At 32.6% G+C, this 17,939-nt stretch overlaps 1 protein-coding gene across 1 annotated transcript; it reads left to right on the forward strand.

Annotated features, from left to right (window-relative positions):
* The first annotated feature begins 930 nt into the window (after window positions 1-930).
* On the forward strand, window positions 931-17,939 carry LOC128169061 (uncharacterized). The gene is made up of 5 exons (XM_052835225.1): window positions 931-1,249; window positions 1,506-1,690; window positions 8,551-8,711; window positions 17,377-17,561; window positions 17,736-17,939. The coding sequence occupies exons 1-5, from the start codon at window positions 931-933 to the stop codon at window positions 17,780-17,782; spliced, it is 897 nt and encodes a 298-aa protein (XP_052691185.1). The 3' UTR covers window positions 17,783-17,939.

Here is a 17,939-nt window from a genome sequence, read left to right on the forward strand (position 1 = left end):
AAAATAGATCTCTCTGCCAAGTCATTCAAAATCGGAAAATTTAAATTCCCAATGTTGTTTTCAAAGAACGAATTAATAAAATTCTTTTCCAAGGTTGATTTACCTATTGATTATGGATTGATCTAATGCTAATAATTGATGTGTTCCCTTTGTTCATTGATTTGAAATGTATTAAATCACATTAATATTTGCAAAGCAAATGGTATTATTCTTGTCGCTTAAAAAATGAAATCCGTGTTTATAATTTGGTCTACGAAATAGATTTTCAGGAAAAACAAGTTTTAACACTTTAAAAAATATTTCATAAAATTTAGAAGCGTGTTGCTGTACTTGGCATCCAATAAACACCTACAAGAACTCAAGACACAACCAGACATCCATATAAATTTCTGAACAAGTAATCCACTAAGTATCTAGGGAGAAATAAATCTATTTCGCTAAGCTAAGAAATAGTGCAGCGATTAGACAAAATATAGTCTTCGAAGTGGAGTTTACAAAGTTGCTATACGAATATTTTGAAATACAAACTATTTTTGATGTTATAAAACTACAGTTATCATGCTATAAGAATTTGTGAATATGCATATAATATTTTTCTTTTTGTAAAGATGATGTCGTTATTTGTGAAATAACTTGGGATCATATCATTGAACTTAATTACACGTTCCACAGCGTTGCAAGCGTCATCGATTTTTTTTTATCATTACGTTTAGTTACTAGCAAAAACTTACTTAAATATTAAATAGTTTGATTGAACAGAATAAAAACGATTAATATTTAGCCAATAACAAGACAGTCACTGTGCATGCCCCGGTATTTCTCTGATTTATGGTAGACTGTTCGAGCTGCAGAGAAGGAAGGACACTCATCACAATAATCTACAAATACTTGAAGTGCAATTAACAAGAGATTCTACTTATTAACAGGATAATGACTGAATTGATACTTTTTGTGGTGTCCTGTCTCTTTATGGCTGTCTTTATTTCAATGAACACTGCAGAAGAGTCAATCTACGCAGGTCTCTTTTATGGATTGGCGGGGTATCGAGTTAGAAACTCGTTGACTTCATTCACATCGTCTGATAGTTATTTATTTGAGTGCTGTATGAGATGTTTGCAGCATCAAAACTGTTATAGCGTCAACATTCACGGAGATGACAGATTATGTGAAATAAACACCCTGGGTCCAAGCGGGTACGGGGATTTGGTAGATGCAAACGGAACTTGGACATTATTCATCAGAACCAACGGTAAAAATTATTTGCTGGTGACCTTTACTCTTTAGCAGATTGTATCATTTCTGGTTTTCTTTCTAATATCAATAGGTATTCAATGTTTTGTTATCCATGTGTGTTTAAAGATTCTTATAACTTAAATCTAGAAATTTATCTTTTCACTTTTGAGGTAAACAAAAACATTGTGAACGACAATAAATAAGGCACATAAATCACAATGACTGACTTTATTAAGTTCATTCAATGATCACCTCTCAATCTTTTATTGCAGTTCCCCATAACGAGCTAATGTTCCGGGCAACCCCGGGAGTTGGACTGAGTGTCAAGGACACCTGGCTAGGGAATATCCTTCCCTCGACCGCTCAAGACACGTGCGTTTCGATGAAGAACACGTCATGCTCTACGCATTACCGGAATCCACGGATGGACATCTGGGAAAGTCTTTCCATTTCTCAAGTATTTTGCTTCTCTTGATTATACAGACGATTCTATATTGAGCAAGTGCATGATATGATTATCTTTTAAATCACATCAAGTAATGTCAAGACGTTTAACTATTTTATTAGAAATAAAAATTATTTATCATATATGATAATTAAAAATTATTAAGAAATGGGAAAATCCAATTGTTTTAGCTCGTGTTTAGGATTGGGAGTTTTTCTTTAATACAGAACTCTTCTTGATACAGTCTAAAAATGGCCACCAGCCGCAACCTTCTGGCATTCTTTAAAGACACATAGTCAGTATTATAAAGCATTATATATAGAACTAGACTAAATGCTATTACAAATTAGTTAAAGAAATATATTTACAAAGCGATGAGAGACAAAAAAATATAGCACTAGGACATCGTTGTTTTTAGATACACGCATAATTTTCGGTTAGCGAACGGGATGGGATGGTGTTTAAAGCCAAAGCCATAGAACGTTTTTCTTTCCTTTAAAACATTATGAAATAAACAAAATCAAAAATTCTCTATATCGCATTCAATCAGGGAGGGTCACATAAATGAAATGTGTATGGATTTTTTACGGGGCAAAACTGAAATGTGTATACGAGGACAATGAAACAATGCTTGACTATTGTAGGGAAAGAAGTCACAATAAGTTTTTCAAAATATGTTTAAAAATAAAAGCGATCGAGAGAGGATAATATTCCCACATATATAAGAACTTACATTTTCCTTTATAAACCCTGTGAAGAATGGGGGGGGGGGGGGGGGTAAAAACTATACGACTGACATGTTTGTGGTTGTTTGAGATCGGTGTAAAAAGACTTTCATCATTGACATATCTTACGCAAATGGAGTCTGCTAGAGTGCACACTTTTAATAATTGTTAAGATGATATCAGCAAATGAACGTTTTTGATTAAGTTTTTATCGAAAAAATTGATCTTAATTCCGATTTTACTGCGGTGTGTGTAATGCAATCGGTTTTTAGAACGCAGTTCGCAGTTCGCATTTGAATAGTGAACTGCGTTCTAGAACGCAATTCAAAATTTAGAATTCATATTTGGGGCCCGAAATTTTCAGGTGAAATTTTGGCCTTTTCGCAATCGAATAGTGAACTGCAAAATTTTCAGGTGAAATTTTGGCCTTTTCGCAATCAAATAGTGAACTGCGTTCTAGAACGCAGTTCGCAATTCAAAATTTAGAATTCATATTTTACGGTGGATCTACTAGTGGTATTTTACTACCACTGTGAAAATATGGTGATGCAGCTATCTTCAGTTTTTAAGAATCGGGCTTATATGCAATAGAATAGTGAACTTCGTTCTATCTAGAACGCAGTTCGCAATTTGAAATTTAGAATTCATATTTGGGGGCTTGAAATTATCCGGGGCATCTACTGGTGGTATACCACTGCCACCCTGAAAATTTGGTGAGGTGGTCTTCTCTACCTTTTAAAATTTTCGCCTAATCGCAATCGAAAAGTGAACTGCGTTCTATTCATATTTGGGGGGTGAAATTTTCAGGGGCATCTACTTGTGGTATTTCACTACCACTGTGAAAATGTGGTGATGCAGCTATCTCTAGATTTTAAGAATCGGGCTTATATGCAATTGAATAGTGAACTGCGTTTTGTCTAGATCTCAGTTCGCAATTCAAAATTTAGAATTCATATTTGGGGCTCCAAATTTTCAGGGGCATCTACTGGTGGTATACCACTGCCACCATGAAAATTTGGTGAGGTGGTCTTCTCTACTTTTTGAAATTTTCGCCTTTTCGCAATCGAATAGTGAACTGCGTTCTAGAACGCAGTTCGCAATTCAAAATTTAGAATTCATATTTGGGGCCCGAAATTTTATGATGGATCTACTAGTGGTATTTCACTACCACTGTGAAAATGTGGTGATGCAGCTATCTCTAGTTTTTGAGAATCGAGTTTATTTCACAATTGAATAGTGAACCTCATTTTATCTAGAACACAGTTCGCAATTCAAAATTTAGAATTCATATTTGAGGCTTGAAATCTTCAGGGGCATCTACTGGTGGTATACCACTGCCACCATGAAAATTTGGTGAGGTGGTCTTCTCTACTTTGTTCTCGAATTTTGGCCTTTTCGCAATCGAATAGTGAACTGCGTTCACTACCACTGTGAAAATATGGTGATGCAGCTATCTCTAGTTTTTAAGAATCGGGTTTATATGCAATTGAATAGTGAACTGCGTTCTATATAAAACGCAGTTCGCAATTCAAAATTTAGAATTCATATTTGGGGCTCGAAATTTTCAGGGGCATCTACTGATGGTATACCACTGCCACCATGAAAATTTGGTGAGGTGGTCTTCTCTACTTTTTGAAATTTTCGCCTTTTCGCAATCGAATAGTGAACCGCAGTTCGCAATTCAAAATTTAGAATTCATACTTGGAGCCCGAAATTTTCAGGGGCATCTACTAGTGGTATTTCACTACCACTGTGAAAATATGGTGATGCAGCTATCTCTATTTTTTAAGAATCGGGCTTATATGCAATTGAATAGCGAACTGCGTTCTAGAACGCAGTTCGCAATTCAAAATTTAGAATTCATATTTGGGGCTCGAAATCTTCAGGGACATCTACTGGTGGTATACCATTACCACCTTGAAAATATGGTGAAGTAATCATATCAACTTTTTGAGAATCGGGCTTATTTGCAATGGAAAAGCGAACTGTGTTCTGGAACGCAGTTCGCAATACAAAATTTGGAATTCAAATTTTAGACCTGAAATTTTTAGGGTCATCTACGAATGTTATACCATTACCACTATGAAAATATGATGAAGTGGTCATCTCTAGATATTGAGGTTCGGGTCTCCAGTTATAAAACACTATCCATTATAATGGGGTTTTGGACATTGGACTTCGGATCATCGATGTTTTCTTAACAAGTTTTCTTTCGGGGGGGGGGGGGGGGTCACGTCAAAACATGACTGAGGGAATATAATTTTTTTTTTTGTATTTTTGCGGTTATCGGCTCTCTTTAGGGACTGATATAAAAAAATGAGATGAAAAACATGTTGGGTGTAAGACTTTTCCATATTGTAAAACTGAAAAAATTTAAATTTTTACGTCAATTGTTTGTGGGGGGGGGGTTGTTTCGTGTTATCATCAGATGTGATTAGTCCATGGTATGATGACCAATCCTAATTTATCATATTGTATCAAATTTCATATTTAAATGGTTTTTAGAATTGCTGATTTAGAAGAGGATGCTACACGTCCACCCCCATCCCCGTCCTTTTGGGAAAAAACCCTACCTTTAAAAAATAAACAGAAGAAAGGGAGAGAAAGGGAAAAGAAAACCAAACAGGCATGGAAGAAATTTCTTAATAACATTTATATATATATATATATATATATATATATATATATATATATATATATATATATATATATACATTTTACATCAATAGGGGTTTGCTGTAAATATGTTTGTGCATCTTTTGGTTGTAATGTCGGCTTTCAAGAAGCACGGGAACACCAATGCAGATGCTTATTTCATGGTTTCGTTTGTACTTAATCAAAACCAAAAAAAAAAAAAATTAGGAGCCCCTGAATGCTTCGATGCCTGGACCTCCTAAACAAGCTGGAGTTTCTATGCAGCCCCAAATCCCACTCCCTTCAGAAAAACCCTGCAGGCGAACATGTCACCTTTCCAGAGCTTTCAGTTAACATTCAGTTGACCGAATGGCAGTGGTTCATCCTGTTCTTTTTACACTCTTACTAGTAAAACTGCTCGAAATTCTTATATTAGTTCTCAAATCCCTTTCCATTTTTTATTCAATTAAACAAAAAATTGGATGATGAACTACAAAAACATTAATTGAATTATATTGATATTATTTTTCCAGGTATAAAATTAATATGTCAATGATAAAAATGTTGAGATACGATGTCTTTTATCGTTATTAAGCATTTTTCAATATATTGTTGCATTGCATGTCATGTGGTTATCTTAATGATTAAGTGAGATAATACCAACAAAACACATTCAAGATTACATTGACTTTATTATAAAAGTTTAACTTTTAATAGCGAAGTACCGTCAAAAATGTTTTAGCAGAAAACAAAATCTGCAAAATTTAAACAAAAGTTGATAGAAGTTGAGAGAAATATTCAGTATTAGCGTATGTGTATTTTCAGTAAGATCAGCAGTTTATAAACTTTCAGGGTCAAGGGTAGGGGCCTTCGATGTTTCCGAGCCCGATGTTTAAAATCCCAAAATAATTAATATTTAAAGGGGAAGGAAAGTCAAAAACATAATTTATTCATTTTAATAAAGTGAAGTAAATTATCACATGTGGTCATGCTGTTTTGAAAATAAAATACGTAATTAAGCTTTAATGAACGTTTGAAGTTGGAGAAATCGTATTTACTGGAGGCTGACATGATGTAGAACTCTTTTGTATTAAAAACCAAAAAAATTAATTATTTTGACGTCACACCATCTATTCCGGTTTGGTTTACATATACAAATGAATGTACACAGTGCTCTGAATATAATAAACACTGGTTTATACCTTTCTGTTACTCAAATAATCGACTAAACAAAATTGATAATGTTTGAGTTCACACGTCAATCTAAAGAATAAATACATGTATCATTGTATGCATAAATATATGCATTTTCATAAGTAAATGACAGCTGTTAATCTGCTATAATTCAAAGTTGAAAATCACCTCGATTAAATTTTTTATTCCAAGTCAAGTTCTTCGCTAACTGAATAAAAGTTATAATTCTAATCGGGATTTTTTAAATTCATTCATTGAAGTTGGAATTACCATGTCGAAATAACGACGGCAGACATTCTCTATGATACTTGGCATATGTTGACAATTTCCACATTTACGCGGAGATTTCTCCGACACTAAACTCCGCTTTTAGATTTCAACGAACATGCTCCTTTTGACGTTAGTTTGTAGTTTGCAAAGGTAAAAGAACGGTCTCAAATCAATAGTGTTTCAAATTTTCCAGAACTTGTCATTTAGAGCGAATATCATGATGTTATGTTGATAAGAAAAACCGGAATAGATGGTGTGACGTCATAGATTAAAGTTCAATGGCAGCCCCCATGGCGGCGGGAAATTTAAATTAAGCGATCGATTTTCTTGATTTATTCATTGTTCCGGGGTTTTTAATGAAAATGAATACGATTTACAATTATAGTAGATGATAATTAATTGATTTATTGTATTGCATATTTTTAGTTTCCTTCCCCTTTAAGTTTAAAGGGCCTCATATCTCAAAAACTAGAGATCACCACTTCACCATACTTGTATATTTATGATAGAAGTGGTCAACAACTATGAAATGACCCTAAAGATTTCAGGCCCCAAATATGAATTCTAAATTTTGAATTGCAAACTGCGTTCTAGAACACTTCTTCACTTTTCATTTTTACATAGTGTTAAATGAGTTGGGACCGAGTCTATCAACTTAATAACAACCACATAACCATATTTTTACAGTGGTAGGGGTAACCACAAGTAGATGACCCTGAATATTTCAGGCCCCAAATATAAGTTCTAAATAAATTATAGAACGCAGTTCACTTATCAATTGCAAATAAGCCCTAATCTCAAAAAGTAGAGAAGACCACTTCACCATATTTTCATGGTTGTAATGGTATACAACCAGTAGATGACCCTGAAAATTTCAGGCCCCAAATATGAATTGAAAATTTTGAATTGGGAAGTGCCTTCCAGAACGCAGTTCACTATTCAATTGCATATAAGCCCGATTCTTAAAATCTAGAGATAGCTGCATCACCATATTTTCACAGTGGTAGTGAAATACCACTAGTAGATACCCCTAACAATTTCGGGCCCCAAATATGAATTCTAAATTTTGAATTGCGAACTGCGAACTGCGTTCTAGAACGCAGTTCACTATTCGATTGCGAAAAAGCCAAAATTTCAAAAAGTAGAGAAGACCACCTCACCAAATTTTCATGGTGGCAGTGGTATATCACCAGTAGATGCCCCTGAAAATTTCAGGCCTCAAATATGAATTTTAAATTTTAAATTGCGAACTGCGTTCTAGATAGAACGCAGTTCACTGCTCAATTGCATATAAGCCCGATTCCTAAAAACTAGAAAAAGCTGCATCACCATATTTTCACAGTGGTAGTTAAATACCACTAGTAGATCCACCATAAAATTTCGCCCCCCCCAAATATGAATTCTTAATTTTGAATTGCAAACTGCTTTCTAGAACGCAGTTCACTATTCGATTGCGAAAAGGCCAAAATTTCAAAAAGTAGAGAAGACCACCTCACCAAATTTTCATGGTGGCAGTGGTATACCACGAGTAGATGCCCCTGAAAATTTGGAGCCCCAAATATGAATTCTAAATTTTGAATTGCGAACTGCGTTCAAGATAGAACGCAGTTCACTATTCAATTGCATATAAGCCCGATTCTTAAAAACTAGAGATAGCTGCATCACCATATATTCACAGTGGTAGTGAAATACCACTAGTACATGTCCCTGAAAATTTCGGGCCCCAAATATGAATTCTAAATTTTGAATTGCGAACTGCAAACTGTGTTCTAAAAACGATTGCCATGTTATGATTCAAATTTCATCAATGATTGTGTAACTCATTTTATCAGTTAATGATAATGATACCATTGCAGCTAAATACTTTGGAAAATAAAACATGATTTGTTTATAAATAAATGGATTAGATATTACCTCAGCATCTAATCCAATAATTTATTAACAAATCAAAAACAAAACTTGCAGCCAGTGAGTATCGACTAAGTGTTATTAAGTAAATACTCACTGGCCGCAAGTTTTAGGGTTAAACTACCCATTTGTAATTTTAAGGTTACTCTTGAATTGTACCAGCATGGATCTAAGGTGGCATTTATAGCGTTTGATGGGAAAGATTCGACCATTGAAAACTGGTTCAATTCTTCCCGTATTTTGAACAGCAGCTGGAGCAATGTGACCCCTTCTACCATCTACAACTATTTCTCCATGAAGGGGTAAGTCATGACTTTACTTCGAACAGGTAAATTAGTGCCTACACAATAAATAATAATGCACATTTGATTGGCTAGAATTTCAGATATTTAAATCGTTTTCTCGTCTATTCATTGCCAAAAAGTTTAATGTAAACACTGCATAAACTTATCTATCATCAAATAGTAGTTAAAAGGAATACAAATATAACTTTATTTAAATTCAGAAAAAGTTGATGTTAAATATGCAGACACATTATTTGACAGTCAAATCATTGTAAGGTTTGAAACTGTCTACGACTAGTTGATAATATTACAAAGAAATCAAGCAAATTTTGAAATTCAAAAGCATAAGCAGCTTTACTTTGTGGACAAGGGACTCGCGAACTAGGTGTTCCCGGACGTAACGTTACGCATCAACTAATCTAATGAAAAAACCTGTCTCGTTTTATTTAAACAATAAAATGCTTTCTTTGGTGATTCATTGGGATATGAAGGTAGCGACATTGCAGGAAAAATACATAACCCGCGTTAGCGGGTTATGTAAATTTTTCCTACAATGACCGCTACCTTTATAACCCGCATGAATCATCAAAGAAAGCATTTTATTATTTATATTAACATTTTTCTTTAACTAATTAATAAACTGATTATGAAAAGTTATTGAAATTCACTAAACAACTGTTATTGTACAAAAGCACGTTAGCTAAAAGAAACAGCCAAATCATTTCCTGTGAGACTTTGAGTCTGGCATCGTCATGATAATTTCGTGCAGTCCGAGATTTTACTAAGATCGCTGTAGGTTCAGACCAATCGATAAACAGAGTGTGTCAGTTTTAGTCCCGTCACTTTCAGCCGCTGTAGATTTCTACCAATCGATAAATAGGGCGTGTAGATTTCAGTCTGGCTGTTTCTATAGAGCTATGAATTAACTATAAGTTTCCGTAAGAAATAGAGGAAATAATGCTTGATAGATGTAAATATTATACTATAAGTATCTTACAAATAGTTTCTGTGTTCTGACAACAACTTTTTACATCAATACTTTGCCCTGCAATGCATGTCGTTAATAATATATATCCTTCCTGTATTGACTTTGAGATTGTCCTACAAAAGTAAAATAAACTGCAAGTTCAAATCAGCGTTAGAGTGACCCAGATATAGACAATATACATATGTACTGTCAAAATAGTTGGCAGTATCACATTCTCATAATAACACTGATTGATAAATTGCTAAAGTAATTGACGCATTATGTACTTTAGTGCACTTACTATGATTGCTGTAAAGACTTTAAATACATTGGTTGACTATTGACCATGTAAAGGCGACTCAGTTAAACTGGTATCACACTTCAAATTTCCTATAGACTGACGTGAACCATATAAGTGTTAACATTATAGAATCTCGGATTGAAACAAATTGTTTCTATTGTAAAATATTTAAAACTGAGTTTGATGAGAGAGAGAGAGAGAGAGAGAGAGAGAGAGAGAGAGAGAGAGAGAAATAGTTTGCTTTGTAAAGTAATTACTTGTCGTAAGAAGGCGGTCGGTTATAGAATATGAAAATACAAAGTTACTGTGGGTTTTTCGCGTAGCTAGTTCAACCAGGTTTGTTCTATGTAACAAAGTATTGCAAGAGAAAGCGTGTGGTTGAAAGATTCCAATTAGGAAAAAAAATTAAAAGGTAAAATGGATTAGTAAAATAACTATATTCAAGTTTCAAAGAACATTTTATTAACTTCACTGAAGTCGGCTTTTTAAAATAAATTTCTTATGATTTTAATGGACCCGTTTTATAACTACAAAAGGTCAAAGTTCGTGATTTCATACTTTCGTTTTAAGAAAGTAAATAAATTTTGGGGAAAATGGGTACATTTTTATGTGACTAAAAGGAGGTTATTTATGCTTAAAATGTGCGAAAATAATGTCACAATTTATATCATGTTCCGTTTCTACTTATTTTTAATCGACTATTCAAAAATAGATCAAAATGCAACAAAAGTCAAAATTTTGTACTATAATGTAAATGAAAACATCTTATTTGAAACATTTCACAGTCCACCAAATTTCAGAACAAACTTATTTTAGTATATGTGTAATCTGGTGTTTCTAAAACGCTAAACTATATGTTGCGGACTTCCTTTGTTGTGGAAATTGTTTAAATGCTTGAGTTGTGACTTTTTCACTGTATACTACAAAACCACGTAAAATAAAAAGAAACTGAAATAAATTACGTCCTAAAAATCTTGACGTCATATAATCTGTAAGTTATATCTCTGTAAATGCAAACCTCACCTTAAGTTGGTCTGCCTTATTGTTTTCATTTTCAAACATTTGCGTTCATTGAAATAGGTTTTTGTATTGATAATTCATTGTATAATCCAGGCTAAAAAAATATTTGCAAAACATTTATAATGTATCTGTACTACTATATTAAAATAATCGACTCGATTTTTTGGGCTTTAATACCGAGAAATCGGAAGAGTACTGTCTTTTGTTTTATATATTTTAAACATCATTGGTATTTGAAGATTACCAGTTTGTTTTTATTTTTTCTCCATCAAGCTTCGCTTATTAATAATCAACGAAAATTCCTTTAAAAGATTCCGGAAATCATCAGAATTTTTCTAATTTTACAATCTTGCGCATGCGCATTACATTCACGCTAAATCACGGGAGGATCTTTATTTTATGTTTTCACAAAATCACATTTGTACTCAGAAACGATAAAACAAATGCGTGTAAATTCATTAGAATTTTTTTTCTGTTCATCAAAGTAAATACGGGAGATATCACAGTGCATTTACTTTTAAAAAAATCCCGAGAGTTTCGAATGTCAACTTGGTGTTGAAAAACGTTGTTCAAAAGTTGTTGACATTCTGCAATAATTGAATTAAACTTTTCGAAGAAAGTTATTTACAGCTTTTACATGGTTTGTTATGAACAATTTTACTGTTTTTTCAATGCAATTTTATTAATTTTCTCCAAAATCGCTTTGGAGCGATTCTGCAATTTTCTGCTACATTACGAGTATATGGGAGGCATTTTAACTGTGATGAAGGCCTTTCCCGAGACACACTAATATTATTCCAGCTCAGCAGAGTGTAGTGAATTAATAGCATTATTGTAGGTTTAAAGCTTGGTTATGCAAATGTCAACAATATACGGTGTGTTGATGTATCTATTTCATAAATGTCCGATATCATATGCAATGTCAACCCGTGCACGCACGGGTTAAATCTCTAGTAAGCATTTTACTCAATATGAGCTGCAATTTTCATGATGAATGTTTTTTTTTACGAAAATGTTATTTTCTACTAAAATGACAGAAAACATCATGGTTTTTTAATTTCTGTTAGCCCTATTTTGTGGAAAAACCGTTAAGAAGCCTTAATTGAAGCAAAATTTAATTATTGTCGTCTTGTTCAAAAATTGAACTGCTATATATTCCTTAGAAGAGAAATCTTTCTTCTGATAAAAATTAATGATTTTGTCAAATCTTATTTATCATGAAAATTTAAGTTATATGCAGACTTAGCATACCAGCAGGTTTTTGCAGCAAACTAAAGTTGTAAAAAATACAGCTTATATTGCTTTAATTGATGAAATTGACAACGAAAATAGCTTTCTGAATTCATTATGTTTCTCTGCAGCAGCAAAAATAAACAAAACTTAAAAATATGGTGAGGTAAGAATAAACTTATAAACTTACCTTTGTATGGAAAAAATGAACATGTTAAATCAAAGTAAAGAAAAACATTTTCACGTATGCCTTGTACGGTAATAAATAAACACGTTAACTTATATTTGTAGGGCAAAGAAAAAAGTGTTAACTTGTTCTTGTACGGTAACAAAAAACTTGTAAAGATAAATGTGTTACGTTTTCTTTATACGGTAAAGAAAAAACTATTTATTCTGTCTCTTTTAAGGTAAAGATAAACTTGTTATTTTTATCACTTGTAAGGTAACGATCAATGTGTTACGTTGCCTTTATAAAGTTAAAATGAATTTGTTTTTTTGTTCCATATAAGGAAAAGATTTACATGTTATTTCGTTCCTGATAAGGTAAAGATAAATTTGTTATTTTGTTCCTTGTTAGGTTAATATCAACGTGTAGACTTATCCCTGGTAAGGTAAAGATAAACATAAACCTATCTTGTAAAAACAACGGTCATTGCGTTGCGATTTTAAAATGTTGTCTTTTATTAATTTCAATCTAAAGTTGAAAATGATTACATGACAAATTAAGTCACACCCTTTTGTTATTCGTCTTGTTATTTTGGTTATAGACAAAGACTTGGGCAGCTTCTCAACCCAATGGATGTATCTGTTTGTTGATGCTAGATAGATTAAAAGAAGGTAGGAATAAAGCAAACGTCCGGCTGGTTTTATTCAATGATGAAAAGTGACATAAAACAAGCTATAGAGAGCGACTCAAGGCCTTACAAATTTACCAATGTTATTAAAAATTTCATTCCATCAAAGTTACCTTATTTAAACATGTTAAAGGTATTTTATTTTATAAAAAGAAATTAAACATCAAATCATAAATCAATATCTTGATTAAATCAAACCAAAAACAAGTATTCCTTTTAAAGGAATGATCGGCAATTATGATATATAGATAGCTAGAAACAATCAACATGATCAGTTTGATGTAAAATAATTAAAGAAGTACTGTATTTTTACAAAATGTAGAATATTTTGAATCTGTACACCATAATTTCATCATTATAAACCGTCAACAAATTTAGTTTTGAAATAAATTTGGGGAAAGCCGTTCGTAAACTCCTTGTCTAGTTTTATATTTTTAACGTAATTATTAAATGTTAACGTATCTTCTTCTTCTGCAAAAAAAAAGAAAGAAAAAAAAAGGGGGAACTTTGACTTTTCTACAAATCTTCAAAATCCTATTCTGGGGTGGGGGGGGGGGGGGTGGGGGTGGGTGTTGGCGTAGTCTATACCTTCAATTTCACTCCTAACTTCTGTTTTTTCATACCAATTTTTTTACCTACTAACAAAAAAGTGGGGGGGGGGGGCAACTCCGTGATAATTCAATTTTATGTCTTCAGAATACTGAGTAGGGTTCTTCAAAGAGCATTAACACGTACAGAATGAAAGAGTTGTATTAAAATGATTGAAAGCGACTGAAAAACATTGAATGCCATCATAACTTGCTATTGAGGTCGCATTATAACGTAACCTTGTCTATAAACCAAGCCGTCTTCTTAGCTACTATTATGCAACACCAATAGATCGAGGTCAGTTCATGGATCATCTTCTTATGATCGAGGTCAGTTCATCGAGGTCAACTGCATTACGGAATGAATCTTTCGATCGAAATTCTTACGCGTGAGACAAAATGTGCATTCTTGAATTAACAGGTCGAACTGTATTTAATGTATGTTTGCATCTCTGAAGGTAAATGAATTGAAATAAAACTGAGTAAAATGTTATATAAATAGTAAACCAAGCTTCAAGTTTTTATAAGAACTACTTATGCAAGCGGAATGTGTGCGCACGTGGAAGCATTTGCCGGATGCCTCATATAGACACAACAGTGATCGGCCGAAGCCGATCACAATAAAACAATGCTATAAAACAACCTGACATAACCTTTTTCTATTCTTTTTCATGTAAACAATGTAAACAATAAAGCTGGGATCAGAGACTCGGCGATTGATTACGTAATACAAATAAACTACAAATAAACTGAAAAGCTTTGCAAATTCTACTTTACCTGATATTACTTCAAAATGCGAAAACATGCATAATGCTTAAATGCTTTGAGAATATAAATGCCATTATTATGTAATAGATCATTAATAACACATCGGCGATCATCTCACTAATATTTCCTAACAATAACGAAAGTAAGTCTGTCCATTTTTAGCAATAATTTGCCTCGATCCCGATCCCAACATAAAAATTTACAACTTTTACTGTGCAACATAAAAACTATTGCACTACATACCTTCGCTCTGTAAACAAGTTTGCATTAGGTATGTATACAAAAGTAACTAACTACACTATAATTTTTTTCTAACTTAGACAAAGACCAAAGTGAACAATGACCAAAATTTAAAAAAAAATAAAACTTTTAATTAAATCCTTAACTAAATTAATTTCAAGCTCTAAAATTTCCTAAATAGAATGATTTTAAAAGTTTAACCAAAATAATTAATTACCTAAGAAAAATAAAACTAAAGTTACCTAGAAAGATTGAAAGAAGGCAGGAATAAAGCAAACGTCCGGCTGGTTTTATTCAATGATGAAAAGTGACCAGCCGGGACGCGCAACCTGTTTGAATCAAATTTTTAAGATATTCTTTTTAACCAATCAAAAATGATTCTGGAGATATTGGTTGCCGAAAAAGAATTAGATTACAAAAGAACACTTGGTCAATGCGTGTCCACTTAATCTTAAAGTCTTTGTGACGAAACTAATTAAACAACACTTGGCCAGGTAAATAATTCTAGGGGCATCGTTAATCCCGTAACAAAGAACTTATCACTCATGGACTAAATCAAATGGATGCTATAAAAACATTTACAACAAAATTACCCCAAAAATTTTGTGAAGCCCACGTTCGAAAAACTTTTATCAGAAGAACAAAGAAACCTCAAGTTTGGCATACCCGATAAAATAAAGTTGACATGTTCAATAAATAAAATCACACCTCAGAGTAATAAAAATTTCTGAAACAATTTTTTTCTTAAAGGTCATATGAAACGATATCCTGACCATATTGAGTTATATACGGGAATGAGTTCATAAGTGCCTATTTAATAAGACTGACATTGTTTTTTGGATATTTTATGCAAAATGTGAGCGCCACAGTCGATCAAAATTACTTAATCGGGAAAAGGAACATTGACTTACGCGGCTTACCTCCCTTGCTTATGACGTCAGTAAGACCCAATCGCCTTATAAAGCTATGTTGTGAATACAAATATCCATGTCATTTTCAGCATTTTCAAAGAAAAAAAATACTATCTTATATAAAAACTTGTATAATTATACAATAATCAACCACGTCAGTATTTTTTCTCTCAAGAAATGAAATCGTGTGCGTTTTTAATTACATGAAATAGCGTGTACATAATGATATTCAGTATCGAGACTGCACGGAGAACAAATGATATTTTTCATAGATCCACATGCAAGTATAATATAATTTTAATATAAGCATATTTATATATTTTATTTTGATCTTTTTAATGAAATTGACAAATTCAAAAATAAGTCTGATCGTTTTTTCCCATTTGCACGTTCATGCAATTCATTATGATTTTTTCTAAACAACTTGTAGGCCTCATTCGCTTCACGATTATATTGTTTGTTTCACTTTCAAATTCACAAATATGTTACCGTTTAATTATTTTTAGTCTAAGAGAAATTTATTCAAATGTTTTGTTTTTGAAACGTGTGCTTGAATGTGCGGTGTTTTGATTTTAAAACGTGCATGTGCGGTGTTTAATCACAGATCCCTCTTTATCTCACTTTCTTCCGCAATGTTTTCTTTCGTTTTTTGTTATCAATATTGATGCTTGTTCTTAATAAAATCTGTTGATTATCTTCACATTCGTTTACAACTATTTTTATCAAACAACCGATTTATTTTACCGATACATTTCTAAATCCTTAAATGCCATATTTCCGCGATCTAATTTAATAAAACGTTAATACACGTGTACTTTCTAAAGATATTGCTACATGTATATATCAATAAGTCAGAAATTTATATTATTTCGAAATAAAATTTAAGAATAATTTTGCGGCATTTTATAGCAGCTCTTAAATACAAACTATGTACACAATGCCTCAAACATTTTCATTGGCCTGCCTTATATACTTTTTTATGTGACAAAATAAATCAAATCAATTTATATGCTTTAATTCCCTTTAAATGTAGCTCAATCATTATACGTACCGAAGAAGAAAATGATGTTTCTATTTCAAAAGGATCAGGATAATTCATTAATCAGCTGTAAATGTTGGAGCATTTCTTTCGTTAAATTTCCACTCCAGTACGGGATCTTCATCACGATTATACTTTTGTGAGAAGCTGATATTAGATTTATTCATTAACGACCAATTAAAACTAAGTCATCTGTAGGCTACTACGAAATCAAATGATCTCATTTGAAAAGAAAGACACGTTCATATATGCAAAAATTACTTAAATTTAATCGATAAAGTACTGTAAAATTACACTAGTTTTAATGCATTGTTTACATCGGTGGGTCTTTGTGACGTCATAAATCCACAAAATCAAGAACGATAAGCGGGCAAGAATTTTTTCAGGTGCTCAGTTTTCACGGTTATTTCTCAGTAATGCAAAGGCAAAAAAATCTTACATAATGTATTTTAACATTTGTTTATACCAAGCTTTATATTCATGAAAGAAAATCATAGTGTTAAAAATCGTTTCATATGACCTTTAAAGCACCAAAATCAATTACACATTAAATTCTGTAATAATTGAATTTATTCAAAAATATATTTCAAAGAAATGAAAATTTAACCGTTTGAATTATTAAATTTAAATACATATTTCAGAGATGAATAAATATATTGAAGAACTGTAAGTTTTTCTCCATGACAATGTTACAAAATGTAATAATTTGCACGAAAGCACACCTCTTCTCTTCATTGATATGTCTTTATAACTTTTCCCTTGGTAGGCATTCTGAATGCTCTCGATCATTCTTTGTCAACACACACTACCGCATTTGCGCAGTTGACACAGGGTATATGGTGGTTGTAGAACCCCCAACAGGGTGTTGTCCCTGGGAAAACGTCCCCAACAAACCCCAATTTTTCTATTCAGCGGTGGATGGTACTGTAACCTATCAAAGCGGATCGACAGGTAAGATACAAAGGCTGAACATTTTGTTGCGATTTTTCAATACAACTAAACACAGCAAATTAAGTCCTTAGATTGCTATATTTTATCAACTGAATTATTTTTTTTTCAAAAGTTTAACTTTTCCAAACGAATGTTCTTATGTTCTTATTTTCATTTCGTCTCTGATGCTTATAGATCTTGGTACAGCAGAAGTCATGGCAGTTTTTGTAAACATCAGTTAAGTGTGTAACAACACTATTTTAATTAATAGAAAATTCAGACCACAAGGGTTATTGTTGGTTTATATTTTGTGTGTGTTTTTTTTCCCATTTTTTTAATGACTTTGATTCATTCTGTTGAGCATTAAATTCACACAACAAACTAACAAAAACTAACAAA

The sequence above is a fragment of the Crassostrea angulata genome, unplaced genomic scaffold (genome assembly GCF_025612915.1).
Source record: "Crassostrea angulata isolate pt1a10 unplaced genomic scaffold, ASM2561291v2 HiC_scaffold_92, whole genome shotgun sequence".
NCBI classification, from domain to species: Eukaryota; Metazoa; Mollusca; class Bivalvia; order Ostreida; family Ostreidae; genus Magallana; species Magallana angulata.

What these genes read in the sequence shown, in the direction of transcription:
- LOC128169061 (XM_052835225.1), top strand. Translation starts at nt 931, where the DNA reads ATGACTGAATTGATACTTTTTGTGGTGTCCTGTCTCTTTATGGCTGTC. An exon ending in ATTATTCATCAGAACCAACG is followed by an intron (nt 1,250 to 1,505) that starts GTAAAAATTATT and finishes CTTTTATTGCAG; the next exon opens with TTCCCCATAACGAGCTAATG. An exon ending in AAAGTCTTTCCATTTCTCAA is followed by an intron (nt 1,691 to 8,550) that starts GTATTTTGCTTC and finishes TGTAATTTTAAG; the next exon opens with GTTACTCTTGAATTGTACCA.